The 16,146-nt window shown below is 35.8% G+C and overlaps 1 protein-coding gene across 1 annotated transcript; it reads left to right on the top strand.

The window, feature by feature from the left end:
* The first annotated feature begins 796 nt into the window (after positions 1–796).
* On the top strand, positions 797–10,774 carry LOC135687662 (proteasome subunit alpha type-6). The gene is made up of 7 exons (XM_065204273.2): positions 797–964; positions 6,900–6,994; positions 7,573–7,654; positions 8,505–8,660; positions 9,808–9,986; positions 10,339–10,433; positions 10,629–10,774. Exons 1-7 carry the CDS (start codon positions 889–891, stop codon positions 10,684–10,686), a joined length of 741 nt encoding a protein of 246 aa, XP_065060345.1. The 5' UTR covers positions 797–888; the 3' UTR covers positions 10,687–10,774.
* Positions 10,775–16,146: the final 5,372 nt, after the last annotated feature.

Here is a 16,146-nt window from a genome sequence, read left to right as displayed (position 1 = left end):
GGGGGGGGGGGGCCAGGGGGCCTTGGCCCCCACTTTTTTTGAGTTTTTTTCAAAATCTTTTGTTATGGGTGTTAAATTTTCCCTTGGCCCCCCCACTTTTCAACCTTTGTCGGAGCCCCTGCTTATACCTATACTTCTAATTATCAGGGTCCACACCACCGGGGGGTGGGGCGGGGTGGCCGTGACCCCTCAATTTTTGTGAAGCAAGTATTTTTACAGCTGCAGTAAAATGGGTAAGAAATCTTGGCTCCTACTTTTTAGCCTTGACCCCCTACATTTTAGCCTTGTTCCCTCCATTTTCAAATTCGTGATGCAGGCCCCGATTATGCTCTGTTATGAACTTCCATAAAATTTTGATAGTGAGTAGAGACTATTTGAGTGCTCTCCTTTGATTTGCCTTCATATAAACAGAGAAAATATACCGCTGTTATATTTTTATTTTTCCGAAATGCTGTTCCATGTGAAAAAGCTGCAAGGAGGGCTAAGTCAAATTTCAAGGGGATGTTCAAGCCCCAAGGACAGGACCACAGAATAAGAATAGTCTTATTCTGTGACAGGACACTTACAATATTGGAAGCATTTTGTTATTTCTGCTTTGTTAAAGCCATGAAAAATTTTTCGCAACAAAGTTCTGAAAGGTTGTCCGAAATTGTTTCTACAAAAGTTATCTGCTGAATATTTTTCTGGCGAAATTGTTGTTAATTTACATTTTTACACCTCAAAGTCACATGACCAAACATGAATCAAGGCTGTGGCACTGGGCATCAAGGACAAACAGCAGCAACAACTTGTAACTTCTTTCCCAGCTTTTGGCCTAAACTTCGACCCAGGCCTCATAAGAAAGGGCACAGAAATTGATTTGTGAGCCGAAGTCAGCATCTTTTCATTATGTCGCGAGGGACAAGCGCTGGATATGACAAGCACATCACCATATTCTCTCCTGAGGGGCGGCTTTATCAAGTTGGTAAGGCATCTTCTCTGTCATTTATCTAGCAACGTGTTTCATGGTTAGATGACGAGTGTGTGATGATGATGGCAACACTAAGTTTGTTTGATACAGTCGACTCCCCTTATTGTTACACTAAATGTTTTCCAGAAAAGTGTGACTATAAACGGATTGTGACATGAAGCGGAGTTACTTATAAAAGCTGAATAAGTGGGAGGAAGTAAGTTGTTGTGTGGGAAAGGAACTGTTTTAAAGCATTTCAAAACAAATATTCTCTGTTCCGAGCATTTTTATCTTCACATGTGTCGAAAATTTCATGTTATTTGGGCCGTCAGACAACGAATTAACCAATTTTCAAGATTTAGCTGTCCCTGTGCATTTCAATGGAATTTCTCGTTGTAGTGAAATTTTTTCTATTTTTTCTAATCGCGACCAAGCGGTCTAAACAACACGAGGTTGTCAGTCTAAACTAATTTCAAGATGAAGATTTCAAATCTGAAGTCCATTTTTGAGAAAGGTCTGTATATACCAAGATGCACAATCTATGACCCAGAACAGAGAATATTCAATGTTGTCTAACCTCCTTTTTGAATAAGGCTTCAATGCTAGAGACCGTTGAGCGTATTACAAATTTAGTGTAATGGAGACGAAAATCTGTTACTTTCAAGTAACTCACAATGACAACAACTTGTATATGACGTGATATGAGTAAGTAATTGACTGGTTTTCAGGTTAATGGTTACAATTTAAATACAAACAAAACCAAGGCTATAATTACATAATCATGTGAGGCTAGTCCTACTACAATCCGTCCCTCCTTGGAAAAAAAGAAAGGGACTTTCTTTTTTGTATTAACTCATTAGGCGAGAAGTCCAGTTTTAAATTTGAGCCTTGAAATGGCACCAAGGGAATGGCCATGAGAGTCATTGGATTTGTCGAAATTCAGTTGACTGGCACATCAGAATGGATGTTCTTGTGACTGCATGATGTGTTTGGTCAACACAACTATCATCAACATTGGCAATGCTGTGAGGGAAGAAACATTGGTAGGAAGTAAAGGCTTAGTCACGGGATGGGAATCTATCACAATTTTGGTTTCAATTTTTTGATGAATTTGGGTTAGAACTTTCACCAATGTTCCCATCAAGTGTATCATCTCAGAAAATTGTTTCTGTGATTTGCTCTTTCCATTAAGTGTACTGAAAACATGATTGTTTGCTTAGAAGCCATGCTCTCTGCATATGATGCACACATGGTAATGCCCACAAATGCAGGTGGAAGATTTGTTAAAGAACTCAGACAGTGCTCTTTCGTAGCGATTGTAGCTGTGGCAGAGATGATCTTAATGGGTTTTCGTTATGAGTTTCAAGCATAACAATAGGTGCATGAATATAGAAAGGCCATGTCCTTAAGTAGGGTGCTTGTGAAGAGGAAGCCAAATGTTTTGCAATGTCTGCAATTCTTCACAACAATAATAATAGTAGTTGAAGGCTTTCCAAATGTATCAAAGACAATACAATACAGGTACTCCACAAACTGAAGCGGAGACAAAATTTTGTTACTAAAAATGCTAGGTATAAGAATTTATTGCATAAATGTGACTGTATGAAGAGTGTTCTGCTGTTTGGGAAGGAAAAAATTTGGGAGTATAAACAGAGTGTTATAAAAAGCGGAGTAACTGTAAGAGGAGTTTGCTTATAAGCGTTTGACCAGAGCTAAGTTCGGGAATCAGTAAAATTGTGATAATAACTGGAGTATTACTGCAAGGGGAGTGACTATAAGCAAAGTCAACTGTAGTTGTATATAACTTTAAGGCAATTTGTCTGTGCTTGGGGTGTGAACTTCAGGAATTGGGAAGTAGAGCCTACCTAAAAACTATGGATGATTGGAGGCTTCTGTTACTTACCCCCTTTCTATTAAGCTTCCCTTATCAAGCAAAAACATCTCTATTAAGCCTCCCTCTTTAGCATTTGATGTCAAACAAAGAAAGCATGTGCATTTGGTGGATCTCTTGATGGACGTGATGATAATAAGATCGTATGCATTAAATACAGCCCATTTAAAGACTTACTTATGCACCTAAGAAGTCAGTCAAAATTTGTTTCAAAGATGTCCAAGGATTGTCAATTTATATAAGTGATGCTGAGCATTGTTAAAATATTTTTTTGATTTAAATTTTTAATGCTCTAATAAGCTCCCTCTCTATTAAGACTCCCTCTAGGAATGGAAAAAAAGAATAAGCCAACCCCCTCTGCGGCTTAATAGTGCTTTTACGCTAAGTGACAGGGTTAGTGCTGGCAGAGAATTGAAAGTGGCAAATACACTAAAGCAAGGTATGAATGCGAGAAATTCAGAGAATGTAATGAATTACTGATTGGAAATTGTTTATCATTGAAAATGAAAGGAAGAATGTATTGAAGAAGGAAGATCAGAGCTATGTAAGATCAGCTATTTTAGATGGTAGTGAAAAATTGTGTTTGAAGGGAATGATTTAGTGGTTGGGGTCACTGACTACAGATCAATGGGTCTGTGGTTTGAGCCCCTGACATGACAAAACTTTAACTCAGAATTGAGTGGCCACTCTCTGAAAGTCCAGGCATAGGAATCACAAGGTATGGTCACATCGAGAGGAAGGACCAGGACACTGCTTTATAGGAATAGCTTCTCAGTGCCCTAAAACTACCTTTGGAAGCTTTGGAAGCTAGGTAGCAAAATGCAAAAAATACAATGTCTCTTTGCCCCTTGCTGATACTTGAAATTCATTGTCTTTCCAAATTGAGATGGGGAATAATTAAGCAATGCACTAGATATAAATTATCAAGTAGCATAAAAATGTTTCTAAGATTATTCTAAATTATTTTTTCAACTGACGTAGAAATCAAGTACCCCTGTAAAATCAGATTTCAAATGTATGATGAAGAAAGCAATATTTGTTTTGTACACCTAAAAATAGGAATTTTATTCAAAGAATTGGTAAAAATTGGCTTTGAAAGAAAGTTGTTTTAGAAGTTGAAGACATGCATAAAAAATGTAACTGATTGACAAATCTTTCCAGTAATACCACACTATTGAAATGTATTTAGCCACAAGTAAAAGCATTTAACAGTGAGTGCCAGAAAGCACAAACTTTTTAAATAACTTTGTGAACTGCCTTTTTGATAAGTTTTGTTGCATGATATTAGGTAGCCTCTAGTGTTAAGTTGACCTCTCTCAGAAATTCACCATCAAAATATATACTTGATGTAAGGTAAAGCCTGAAGTAATAATGATAAATAAACTACACAATGTTTGGCAATATGTGAAAGCTTAACATTCATTCAAGTTGCTATTAATCAATAAATTCATCATTAAAAAGCAGATCATTACAATTTATACATTTTATAGGGCAGCAAAAGCAAATAAAAAATACTCAAAAAGTTCCTTTTTTCAAGCAGCATCATCATACACAGACCAGGTGATTTGAATCAAAAATGAAATAAAGAATATCCATGATATTTTAAGAGTTATTTTCATGAAACAGTTTCTTGAGCAAAAAATTAAGGGAAGAAGGTGTTTCTCTTCATTTTTCTTTAAAGAAAAATATGTTTAGAACAATAAACCTCTGCTTATTCAAGGTGAATTGACTACTTCATGGTGAGGGCTAAATTCATGAAAGTATGTACACAGCCAAGGAAACTTCAAATAACAAAATTATATAGAAAGCGAGGATTCAAAACAAATCAGAAGACCCCTAGGCCAAGCCTTAAAAATATATCATCAGCAACATATGAAGAATCAGCTTCAACTTGACACTCAATGTAATTTCATGTTGTCACTTTTACACATTTCAGAAGGGTAACACTTTAGCAGAGCTGGTTTTCAATGGGTCCTCTACTATAAAAACTTTCAAAATTAAGTAGGTGCTATGGCAATTTTAATCAAAAAGCTAAAAATCCCTTATAAAATCAATACAAATAAATATTTATGTACCTTTTGAGAGAATTACTCAAAGTATTTTTTTGAGTAGAGCATCCTTCCTCAATTCCTCAATGAAAAGTAAGGCCATTTTAGTTTCGTTTTTGTCACCGGTAAACATCTAGTTGATCTTGTTTTTGTTGTCAAAATGAATAACAATAGATTGATTAATTTTATAGTTTCCAGCTTGCGTCTATCTGCTACAAACCTGAGCTAAAAACTGCAATATTTTCCACACTTATCAGCTTCAATCAAAAGTGTCCCAATGATGTTCAAATTATTGCAGATTTCGCCACATTAGAAGACATCTTGCTCATTTGAATGTCATGATTGTGTTAAGCTGAACAAAAACTTGCCTGGACTTTGACTACCAAAAAAGATTCATTTCCTTCCATAATTGAAGTAAATCTTCATGTAACTCTGTGCTTCCACCACAGTAGAATCACAGTTTCGTTATAAAATACAACTGCTTGATATGGAACTAACAGATAGTCCTGCTTATGATACAGGGTGCAGCCAGTCTTGCCTTCAGAAATGGGCACGATCTTGTCAGTGTACTCCACCAGTTTTCAGCCAATCACATGCTGTTTCTCATAACTGAAATATTATGATTATGATGGCAAGGTCCTGCCCATGTCTGAGTGCATGGCTAGCATTTTTTTCTCTATTGTTGGGCACAACCAAACACAGGCTGCTCAATCAAAGGTTCTATTGTTGGGCACAACCAAATCACAAGGTACTAGATTTTGGGCACGACCAATGTAAAACCCTATGGATTTCTACTCTGCTTTAGAAATTTTTACAAGAGCCTAGAGTTATGTTTGCAAAATGAATGTGATCGATTTGTCTCTTCTACGCAGATTAAAAATTATTTTTGGCAATATTGGAAAATCTTACTTTTGGAAATTTATGGTGGTGCTGGGCACAATATATAGAATTTTTTACCTTATAAACCTGTTTTTTTTCTTTGTCTAGATGTTCTATTCTTGATTTATTCCTGGTGAAAATTCCATTCACCATTGTGTGTTTACTCTGGGATAACATATTTCAATTTTAGTTCAATTCATCTTTGTAATTGGTAAATCTGAGTAAAATTGTTAGCATCTTTGTCTCAGTCCTCAAGTTTGAATTTTTTGTTAAGAGTAGACAAAAAACTATTTCTTAGTCACCTTTAGATAAACTCTTCAATTGCTTAACAATAAAAGTTTTGCATAACCAAATTTATAAAGATGTAGAATTTTTACAGGTGCAAATAATTCTTGGGGTAACAACTAACAAAAAATCATCCATGCAACACAACCTAACAAAAAAATTTCAAACCAGAAACATAGATTTTGACTCTGAATGTTATTTCTCGACCTTTTTTAGCCATTGTCAGCTTTTAACCGAGCCATGTATTTCTGTATTTTCTTTTTCTAAATTGATTTTATTTTGCTTACAGCCTGTCTACTTAAAAATCATTTTTTTGACTTGATATCAGTCTAATTATATATATTTCAATTAAATTTGTTGTACTGCTTTTACCTATAGAATGGCTATGAATAGCATTTTATTTTCAGAAAATTTTTCACCAAACACAATTCGTCAAATAGCTTTCCATTAAATTGGGACATGTGTTCCAAATCAGCTTTTTATTGTGATAGCAATTTTTTATCAAAGGTTATTTCGTAATTGGTGTGCATTTTGTTTTTTCAGTAGCAATTGCTATTACATTGGATTTTTAAGTTGCATGCACTTTGTTTAACCTTTCCAAATTTTAGCATGCATTGACCCTGGTCTGCAGCTGGGTCTCCCATTTATTTTTAAGAAAATTAATAGCCATTCATGAAAGTCTCTTCCATTGAATGGGACTGTCTTGGCAGTTTTTACCAAGCTACTTAAAACTAGGAACAACACTTGGTCTAAATTAGATTTTTAGTCCACCATGCATTTGTGAAGTTTATATTTTCAAACTTTGTTTTGAAACTAGCCTTGATTGTGTGTTTCTATCGATTTTTAGAATATGCCTTTAAAGCCATAAATCAGGGTGCCATGACCTCAGTTGGGGTGAAGGGTATTGATGCTGCAGTGGTTGCTTGTCAAAGGAAAGTGCCTGTGAGCATGATATTTTATCTTTTGTTGAAAAGTAACAACACTTGCAAACTTCTATACATTGTTTGTTTGTTTAAGAGGGTATAAAATTGGGCAGCAATGCTGATATGGGCTACTTTCATTCTTCTGTAAATGCTATTCAGTATCCCAACACTTTTGATGCATGCCTTTATGTCTTAATCAATTGAACCAGTTTTACTAAATGTAGGTTAAAACATTTGGGTTCTTTTTCTGTGATAAGACTTGGCTCATGTTTTGAGCTAAAAAATGTTATCCGTTCATCTGAAAGGCATAGCCAATGGCGGAAATTCATTTTCAGGTAGGTAGGGGGCAATGCAGACAAAAACAAGAAAAATTTTCCTGACAATTGACATAATTTACCGACAAAAGCGTGTCTTAACTGACAATTTACAAAAACTGGGGGGAGGTACTTGCCTCTCTCACACCCCCACAACTTCCGTCACTGGGCATAACACAGGAAAATTGGTTTTTCTTCTTTGTCTTGAACGAATAAATATTTTTGGAAGACATCTAATTTTCTATATTTAAGATGCCTTTTCATTGACATTATTTTTATTCAGGATAAACTTCTTGATGCAGACACAGTATCTCATATGTTTCAAATTAGTGATGGAATAGGATGTGTCATGACAGGGATGATGGGTAATTTCCTTGCATTTGTTTGAACATTTCTTCAAAAAAGAATATTAGCTCTCTGTTAATCATTCTTATTTAGATTATTTGTCATCCTTAGACCAATATGGTTTTGGTGTCTGGGGGCCTCACTTGAGATTTTTTCAGATAGCTTTTTATAAGGAATAGATTTTGTCAAGTAAAGCAAATAATAAAATTTTTTCTGTGCAAGAAACTGTAGATCTTTTTTGCACTAGAGATTCTTGATCAAAGTGCCCAATTATATGCATTTAATTGTGTATTGTTAAAATTTCCCATTATAACCTTGCAGACAGTAATGAACTCTGTCAAAACAATTTTGTAATTGCTAACCTTGAGCTACCATATTGATGATAAAAAAATTTGGTATCAAAATCAACATGATTTAATTATAAGACAATGAAAATGATTTTGTATGCAAATTATGTTTGTCCTGATGTACCCAAGTAAACAACTGAATACTGGCAAGATTTGTTTAAGAAGGAAAATTTTAAACTGATTAGCTACATTCAAATCATTAAATTCTTGAGGGCGGGGTCAAGGTGTACTTGCTTTTGTCACTAAAACAATATTGAAGCATAGAATGTTTGCCCTTTAAGTTGCAAGTTTTTATATCTTTCAACGATGGCAGTTTTTTTATTTAATGCCTGTTTAGAGAATTTCAATCATTGTGGCCAGTGAGAAATGAGGAAATGATTTGAAATATTTTCTGCCCTGCTGCTTAACAGTCTGCATCATAGAAGATGACCTCTAAAAACAAAGGGCTATATCTGGAAAGTTTCTTATTAACAAAGACCCTCATCAAATTCGCCTTTTATTAATCTTTTTTTATTTCTTAAAGCTGACTGCCGTTATCAAGTCAATAGAGCAAGGTCAGTTGCAGCCAAATGGAGAAACCGATATGGCTATGAAATACCTCCAGAAATGCTGTGTAAACAGATAGCAGATATTTCGCAAGTTTACACGCAAAATGCAGAAATGAGGCCTCTTGGATGTTGTATGTGATTATTCAACATTTTGACATACCTCCACACTAATATTGCAATTTTGTTAATTTCCTTATTATTAGGTTGCCAGTAAGTTGCGTCCAGTAGCTAAGATTATTTCCATGATTTGTTTATCATTTCTATCCTACCTTTTAATCAATTATGTATCCTTTTGCATTTTTCTTACATATTGTTAGCGAATTTTACCTACCGTAAAATTCCGAATTTAAACCCAGGGCTTATGACAGTTTAAAGTCTGTTTTTAGAGGGCTTATATCTGGGGGGGGGGGGGTATTCGGATGGGACTATGATCGAAATTCAGGTAACGCCAGAGTAAAATGCAAAATCAGTTTTTTCAAGCCTTAATGAAAGATTGGTCATATTTCTGAGACACTCACATTCAAGCTGCTATGTAACCATTGTGGAAAGATGGCGTGTATTTAAAAAATCACAGAAACGGTAGCTGGTAAAGCTAGAAAGGCCCCCGAAGGCACATCGAGTCAAGGAGATGGCATCGAGATGCCCTGTTTATAAAAAGTTTTATATAGCAGGCATTGCAAACTAAATATACGAAATGCACAAAGCAAAAAATGAAGTTGTTCGTTGTTCGTTGTTCTTGTACTAGTTATTTTCTGTTTTCATGTTGAAGAGAGAAACAGTGTTTTTATGTTCAATTCCAAAGAAAAGCCTTGTGGTTTTTCACATTCACAATCAATCTAATTAAATGATATTTCTTATCTAATACGCTTTTATCGTGCATTATACCTCAGACAATCTAACTATCCACTATGTCAACGAATTTGAGAAAAACTAGAATTATCTTTGTTACTACCTTGCTCCATAACAACCTCGTGGCCTTTATTTTCCCTGGTACTTTCTACTGGTAGCCGTTCTTAGATGAAAGGTTTTCGCTAAGTATACTTTACGTTAATCTGACTTCCACCACCCACCATTTTAATTATATCAAGTGAAGTTCACTTTTTCATGGCTTTTCTTCTATGACAGTTGCTTTGCCCTCTAGATATTTTGCAACCCTGTTCAACATCAGAAACTATGCAGTGATTGACTGGTGCTTTAAAGCTTCAGTTTTCCGTCTGTTTAGTTATAATGCTAGTATTTTTTGCATTGCAACGTTAAATATATTTTTGATTTTGTAAGGTATGACTTTAATTGGAATTGATGAGGAGCAAGGCGCACAGCTGTACAAAACAGATCCAGCCGGGTACTTTTGTGGTTTTAAGGCAACTGGTGCTGGTGTTAAACAGAATGAAGTAAATAGCTACCTTGAAAAGAAATTAAAGAAAAAACCTCACTGGAAGTACAATGATGTTGTAGAGGTATGAAGAAACATAGAGCTATAAAGCTATGCCTCTTATATAATTTTTTATTTTTTAAAAAGATGGACGGTAAATTTTAAATAGCTGACGAGAACTTTTAACAAGTCTGTGTATGCTGCAAACGACAAAATTGTGTGGGTTATATTTCATACAAAAACGATTTAAATTGTTAAGATATCTCTATCATATATACATTTAATGAGGTTGATTCAACTAAATTTCCAGTCTTCATTTAGATGTTTCTATCTGCTGCAAATTCGCTCACATTTACAACCATTAATATAATTTATATTATGATATTATTTTATACTAAGTTGCACTGCTTAATATGACAGTATTTTTTTACTTTTAGACTGCCATAACATGTTTATCGAGTGTCTTATCAGTGGACTTCAAGCCTTCTGAAATCGAAGTAGCTGTCGTTACAAAGGATAATCCAAAATTTAGGTAATTATTACCCAATTGCTTTTAATTATATTCTTTTGCTACATCTTGCGCCAGCGTTAAACTCCAAATAAAATATTTATTTCCAATCTTGCAGGCCTTAAGCATCTCTCAGATAATCTTTTTGCTACACTAAGAAATAATTAAGCACTTGAAAGAGCAATGAATGTTAATCGTTAATCTGAACTTCTCTCCTAGGGTTCTAACAGAGCAAGAATTAGAGGTGCATTTGACTTCAATTGCAGAAAGAGACTGATCACTTGATGAAGGGACTTTTTGTTTTTATTTAATAGTTGAATCGTTTCTAGCAAGAATATTGCTTTGCATTCTTCTGCATCTGAAAACTCAACGAGTTCTTTTTCCTTGCATTCTGTTCACTTTGGCATTACAGGGACAACCAATAACTCAACCATCTGTTGTTGCGATTATTCTCTTGGTAGAATGTTCTAGAAGTTTCGGAAAGCAATGAAGTGCATGAATAGAATTAATAAACAGAAAGGGTAACTTACACCTCTTTATGACAGTAATAAAATCAAGCAGTTTTTTCTTTTGTTCATTGTCAAGATTTAAATTTCTTGGAATCCTTTCCATTCATTTTTTCAATCTATATATGTAAACAGATCACTGTAACCCTTTAGCCAAAGAACTGACTTGTAAAAGGAGTCCTTCTATCCATGGTAGTTCGTGAATAAAAATTTGAACAAAATTTCAAAATTTCAAATTTTTCATTGCAAAATTTTAATGACTTGTCAACTTTTAGGATCGAAATTGACTTAACCAACCCACATAATCAACCCATTGAACTTACTTGGATTTGCAATATCCAACATGTTCCTTATGAGATAGAAGATGAGATTCTTACTGAAGGTACACTCTGAAGTTCAATGATAAACAGTAACAACTTGAATTAGCTTAAAACCAAAAATGCGACCTCTTGGAACAAGCCCCGAGCTTCACAATCTCTTGGTTTCAATCGCGCGCGCTATTGTTACCTCATATATCGGGAGTCGAGGAACCAACACTAAAAAGGATTCCTGGCGCATTAAAACATTGCAAATAAAGTCGAATTCATGTGAATCAATAATATCTGTATGTGTATGGACTAAGAGACTTGTTGTGACAAGTACCAATCTAATCTGATTGCACTACATATGGACGCGAAAATTTCTGAATCCGCAAAGGGAGATTTACACAATATGAAGGTGATTTAGTTGGGGTCTAAGTCCTTTTTATTTGGAGCCGACAAAAGCTTCTCTGCAAGTGGTATTACAATTATTTCTTTGCGAATACAAGTGGTATTAGAATTCAAAGAGAGCTTATAAGCGTGACTTTTCCTATCTCTTATTTTTGTCAAAATGCAAGTCACCGAAGAAAGTAGTTGGCCTAAATTCATATGTTTATTGTGGAAATATTGGAAAGTGCCGCTGTTTTTCAATGATAATTTTAAGCTACGGACGTCTGGAAATAACTCTGCAAGAGCTTTCAAGGCAGATTCCGTTTATATATTTTACAAAACTAACAGAAACTATATCATTTTAAAATTTCTGAAAATATTTTTATAAGAATATTAACAAACAGATGATTTTGTTTTAAATTAAGGAAATTATTTTGAAAAACAGTATAGAATTCTTCAAAACTGCATATAAATACTGAAAACAGTAAACAAAATTCAACAATTTAAATAGTTTTAGGCCACAAAGTATGAATACAAAAACAAATAGATCAAGCATATGTCAAAAGAAAGTTGTCTTTGCATGACTAGAGAATTGGTATGAGGGAAATTTTTAAGACGGAGCTCTCCTAGAAGCAAAGCTTAGCGAGGAGGGAGCATCTTCTTGCTAGCTTTCCTTTTTTGAGATGAAATATTGCTCAAAATTACATTTTACAGGAGCTCAACCTCAGCTTGTTTTAATTTGTTCTTAACTTTTGACCAATTTTGAGACTCCTATTCTTATAAAAATGGTTATTATGAAAAGGAGTATATATAGTCGCAAGCAAAAATAATTAGTTGTTAAAGTAGTTTGGTTGTCAAAAGGAGCATTTACTTTCGCTGCTTTAAAGTGTAGTCAATGTCAAAAATTTAGTTAATGACCGCTTATGGTCGTATTAGCTGGTGTTCTAAGATTTTCAACCAAATTCCAAATGACTTTCAAGTGGAACACCTTTTTCCAAGTGTTCTTCCAAAGTTAGCAAAGACTTTTTCCTTGCGATGTGTAGTCAAACAACCACTTGTTGAAGCTTTTTTGTGCTCTTCTTTCTGATCTTCTTCCGTCATGATTAACGCGGCTTTCGATTTGTTTCATTGGGTAATCGGAACACATTTATTTCACATTGCCCGCGAAAAACATAATGAGCGCATCGGTGCCGTGATAACCATTACAATAGCCTCGAGTTCTTATTTTTCTTGCCCAGACCATATTGGCCCTCCCTGGACCGATATGACCTTGGTGTCATTTTTGTCTGGACCGATATGACTCCGGGGTCATACTAGTCCAAGGGTGTGAGATCTCGAGGCTATAAGTAGCATTGGGTGTGAGATCGACCAAGTCCGGTCCTGTGTTTATTGTGTAAAGAAAGATAAATGTATTAACTGAAAGGAGGTAAATAACAGATTTTGGTAAAAATGACTGCCTAATTTCAATGATTAAAGACGAAAAATAAATTCTGAAAATCTGACGGTCTTCTGTGCGACCTGTGCGACACCCTGAATCCCAAGGTTGCCAAGGATATTCACGGATATTCACTTCTTCCCATAGTCTCACAACCGGAGTTGCTTTTCTCACAGTTTTCTTGCTGGGCCTCATTCTTCTTTCAATTCAGATCAGACGCTTCATTGGTTGCTGAACACATTCCTTTCCACTACATTGTTTATGACAATTACTTGCCCATACCTTTTGCGCGAAGGATTGTCAAACGCATTAATGTATCAGTCTTACATTAAGTTTGTGATCATTGATTGTCTTTGGCTTACAACCCTGACCTTCTGATGATTACTGGCTTACACAGGTGACAGCAGAAAACATTACGTGTTTTTTGACTTTCGATAACACGCTTCCCTGTATAATTATCCCACCCATGTGCAAGAGGATATATTATAATTGATATTGATACTTCTAAAAGAGCATGTGTTTCCGTTCCTTGTTCTTTTTGTTTGATTTGGCTTTTTTTCACCCTCATTTGGCTTTGAGCGCCTAGAGATTCTACCAAATCTGTTTCACTGTGTAATTCTATAGGCCGGGTTACACGATCACATTTTACCATCACTTTTTTCGATATTGGACCAACATACTGAAAAGTGATCGTGTAACATACTAAAATTGTCCATTTTTGCTTTTAAGATTAAAGCTTCCAGCAGAATTTAATGCGCTTATCTGCTGTTAATCCTCTATCATTGAAAATTTTACTCTGAACGAAAGCAGAGTAAAATCGAGTTCATCACTTTTTTTTAAAGGCGCCGACAAATTCTTATGTCACATGATGTTTTGATGAGAAGGGAACGGCCTAGAGTATCGAGAAAAGAAGAAAAAGACGTGAATTGTGACCAGGAACATAATTATTAGCAAAAAACGAATATGAATAATGATTTGGAGTAAATCGAAGAGCAGCCAATTACAGAATAATAGATGCAGTTTAATAAAATACACTCATTTTTTATTTTATGGTCGGTGTTTGATTCCAGGGAAAAACTGCCTCAGTTTTTTACCCCGATAATCAGACTGATACACCTGTCACACAATCGAATGACTGTGTGAGAAGAAGTGAGACAGGAGGAGGCAGAAGGAAGTATGTAACGGGATATAAGCAGGAGGAGAAGTGAGTAAAAGTGGACAGGGATGGGAGGGGAAAACGCGTACAAACAACGCGTGAGTCTTGCTGCAAAATATGACATGACCCTAGCTGCATCATTGTACTTAAACAAATATGCCAGGAAAAGACCACCTAGAAAATACCACAAGGTGATTAGCAAATAGCTAAGGTAATATGATATCCACAGCCTACTAAGGATATACGTGTGGGACCACCCGATTCTAGAAAAGGGGAATCTGCGCACTTTCCCGCGGGTAATAACTCGAATTAAACGATTAATTCCCATTTTACATTTGACTGTAGATTGAAGCGAAGAAACTCCCCCTGGTTTGGTCGGTATTCTTTGATGTTTTGGATTTTGAAATCCATGGGTTCTCGCGCCAAAGTTTAGAACCCCTCGACCTGGCACCGTGATTGGCTAGATTCACTTCCACGGGTGCAGAAAATCGTATAATTTACAGGCCACGGGTTCCTCAAGTGGCTGGTTTACAGACTTTTCGTGCCGCACAAATATGTGAAAACTTGAACTTTGATTGGTTAGATTTGGTAAAATATTTGCATAACAAGAAGCCCTGCATATTTGTGCGGCACGGGCACTGGGCACGGGCGACATGCTTAAAAATCATACTGTTTACGGTCTAGGATGGTCTTTGAATTTTTTCTATATTGAATTAAATCGTAGCATTGTGCGTGATATCGACCAAGTTCGGTCCTGTGTTTATTGTGTAAAAAGAGATAAATGTATTATCTGTAAGGAGGAAAATAAAACTTGAAAACTGTGGAAAACATGATTGCCTTATTTCAATGACTAAAGACTAAAACTATATTCTGAAAATCTAACGGTCTTCCGTGCGACCTGTGCGACACCCTGAATCCGCCCCTGTTGTCTGACGTGGAGTATTTCTTACTTAATTTCAGCAACATTTTGCAATTTGATGATCAGGAAAAAGAGCGTTTGCATGAGGAATTTATTGATTGTAAAACCATTGCCATATGCGAACTCCCTGATCATGCCTTAACAGATGCTTTTATTCAAGAAAACGATGTTGCTGAAGGGTAATATGGTACAACCTTTTCTAAATGAAAAGCTCTGTTGGTAATAACTATAGATTTCGATTGCTGTTTAATGTGGCTCGATTGGTGAGGGTGATGGTTGCACCCCATTCTAACGCTGGAATTGAGCGTGTATATGCTGTTGTCAACAAAAATAAGGGTGAAGGCAGGAATAGAAATAGGTTGGACATAGAAGGGACATTGTCTGCAATCCTTGCTGTCAAATTGGACCGACCCGAGGCATTCTCCAAATGCTGTGAGTTTGCACCTGATATGAAACTTGTGAGTGAGGCGAAAAAAGCAACGACAAAATATAAGAACCTCCATTCGTCATCGTCAAAACTTTAGACTCGTGGTCTCGTTAGACTCGATATTTTTTATTGCTTCGATTGTTTATTATTACGTTTAAAAGCTTGTTCTCTGTGTTTTTATGGAAGGTTTTAATTGTGAAATAAATAAATGTTTAGGCATTCTGAATGGTCTAGTTTTAAGCCATTTGCGCACTCCAGATCTACTAAAATTCGAAATTCTTCTGCCCCCAACCCTGGACCCTAGTTCCATTGTTCACTAGCTGCACTCGTGAAATCTCACAGGTATTATTTTTCAAAACTTGGCACCTGAGAATCCGCCCCTGCTAAATATGCTAAAAACCAAGAGCAACTTTTGTATGGTTTTAAGTAAATTTCACAATTTATTGAGGAAAGGCAAAGCTCTCAGCCCCTGTTTTGCAGCCCCTGAGTCTCATTAAATAGACCATTTTACCCCGTTAGTATAACAAATTTCAAAACGACAGTCGCTCTTTGGGGCAAAGGTGGGCAACGTGCGTGCGCGACGTGCGCCTGCGCTGCTCGCGGCT

This window comes from Rhopilema esculentum, chromosome 10 (assembly GCF_057945365.1).
Source record: "Rhopilema esculentum isolate cy_ngs chromosome 10, ASM5794536v1, whole genome shotgun sequence".
Taxonomy (NCBI): Eukaryota; Metazoa; Cnidaria; class Scyphozoa; order Rhizostomeae; family Rhizostomatidae; genus Rhopilema; species Rhopilema esculentum.
Note: the sequence above shows the minus strand (reverse complement) of the source record. Positions and strands in the feature narration are given on the sequence as shown.

Bases quoted from the DNA above. Each gene is read 5' to 3' on its own strand.
- LOC135687662 (XM_065204273.2), top strand. From the start codon at position 889: ATGTCGCGAGGGACAAGCGCTGGATATGACAAGCACATCACCATATTC. The intron at 6,995-7,572 runs GTGAGCATGATA...ATTTTTATTCAG, and splicing joins CTTGTCAAAGGAAAGTGCCT to GATAAACTTCTTGATGCAGA. The intron at 7,655-8,504 runs GTAATTTCCTTG...TATTTCTTAAAG, and splicing joins TGTCATGACAGGGATGATGG to CTGACTGCCGTTATCAAGTC.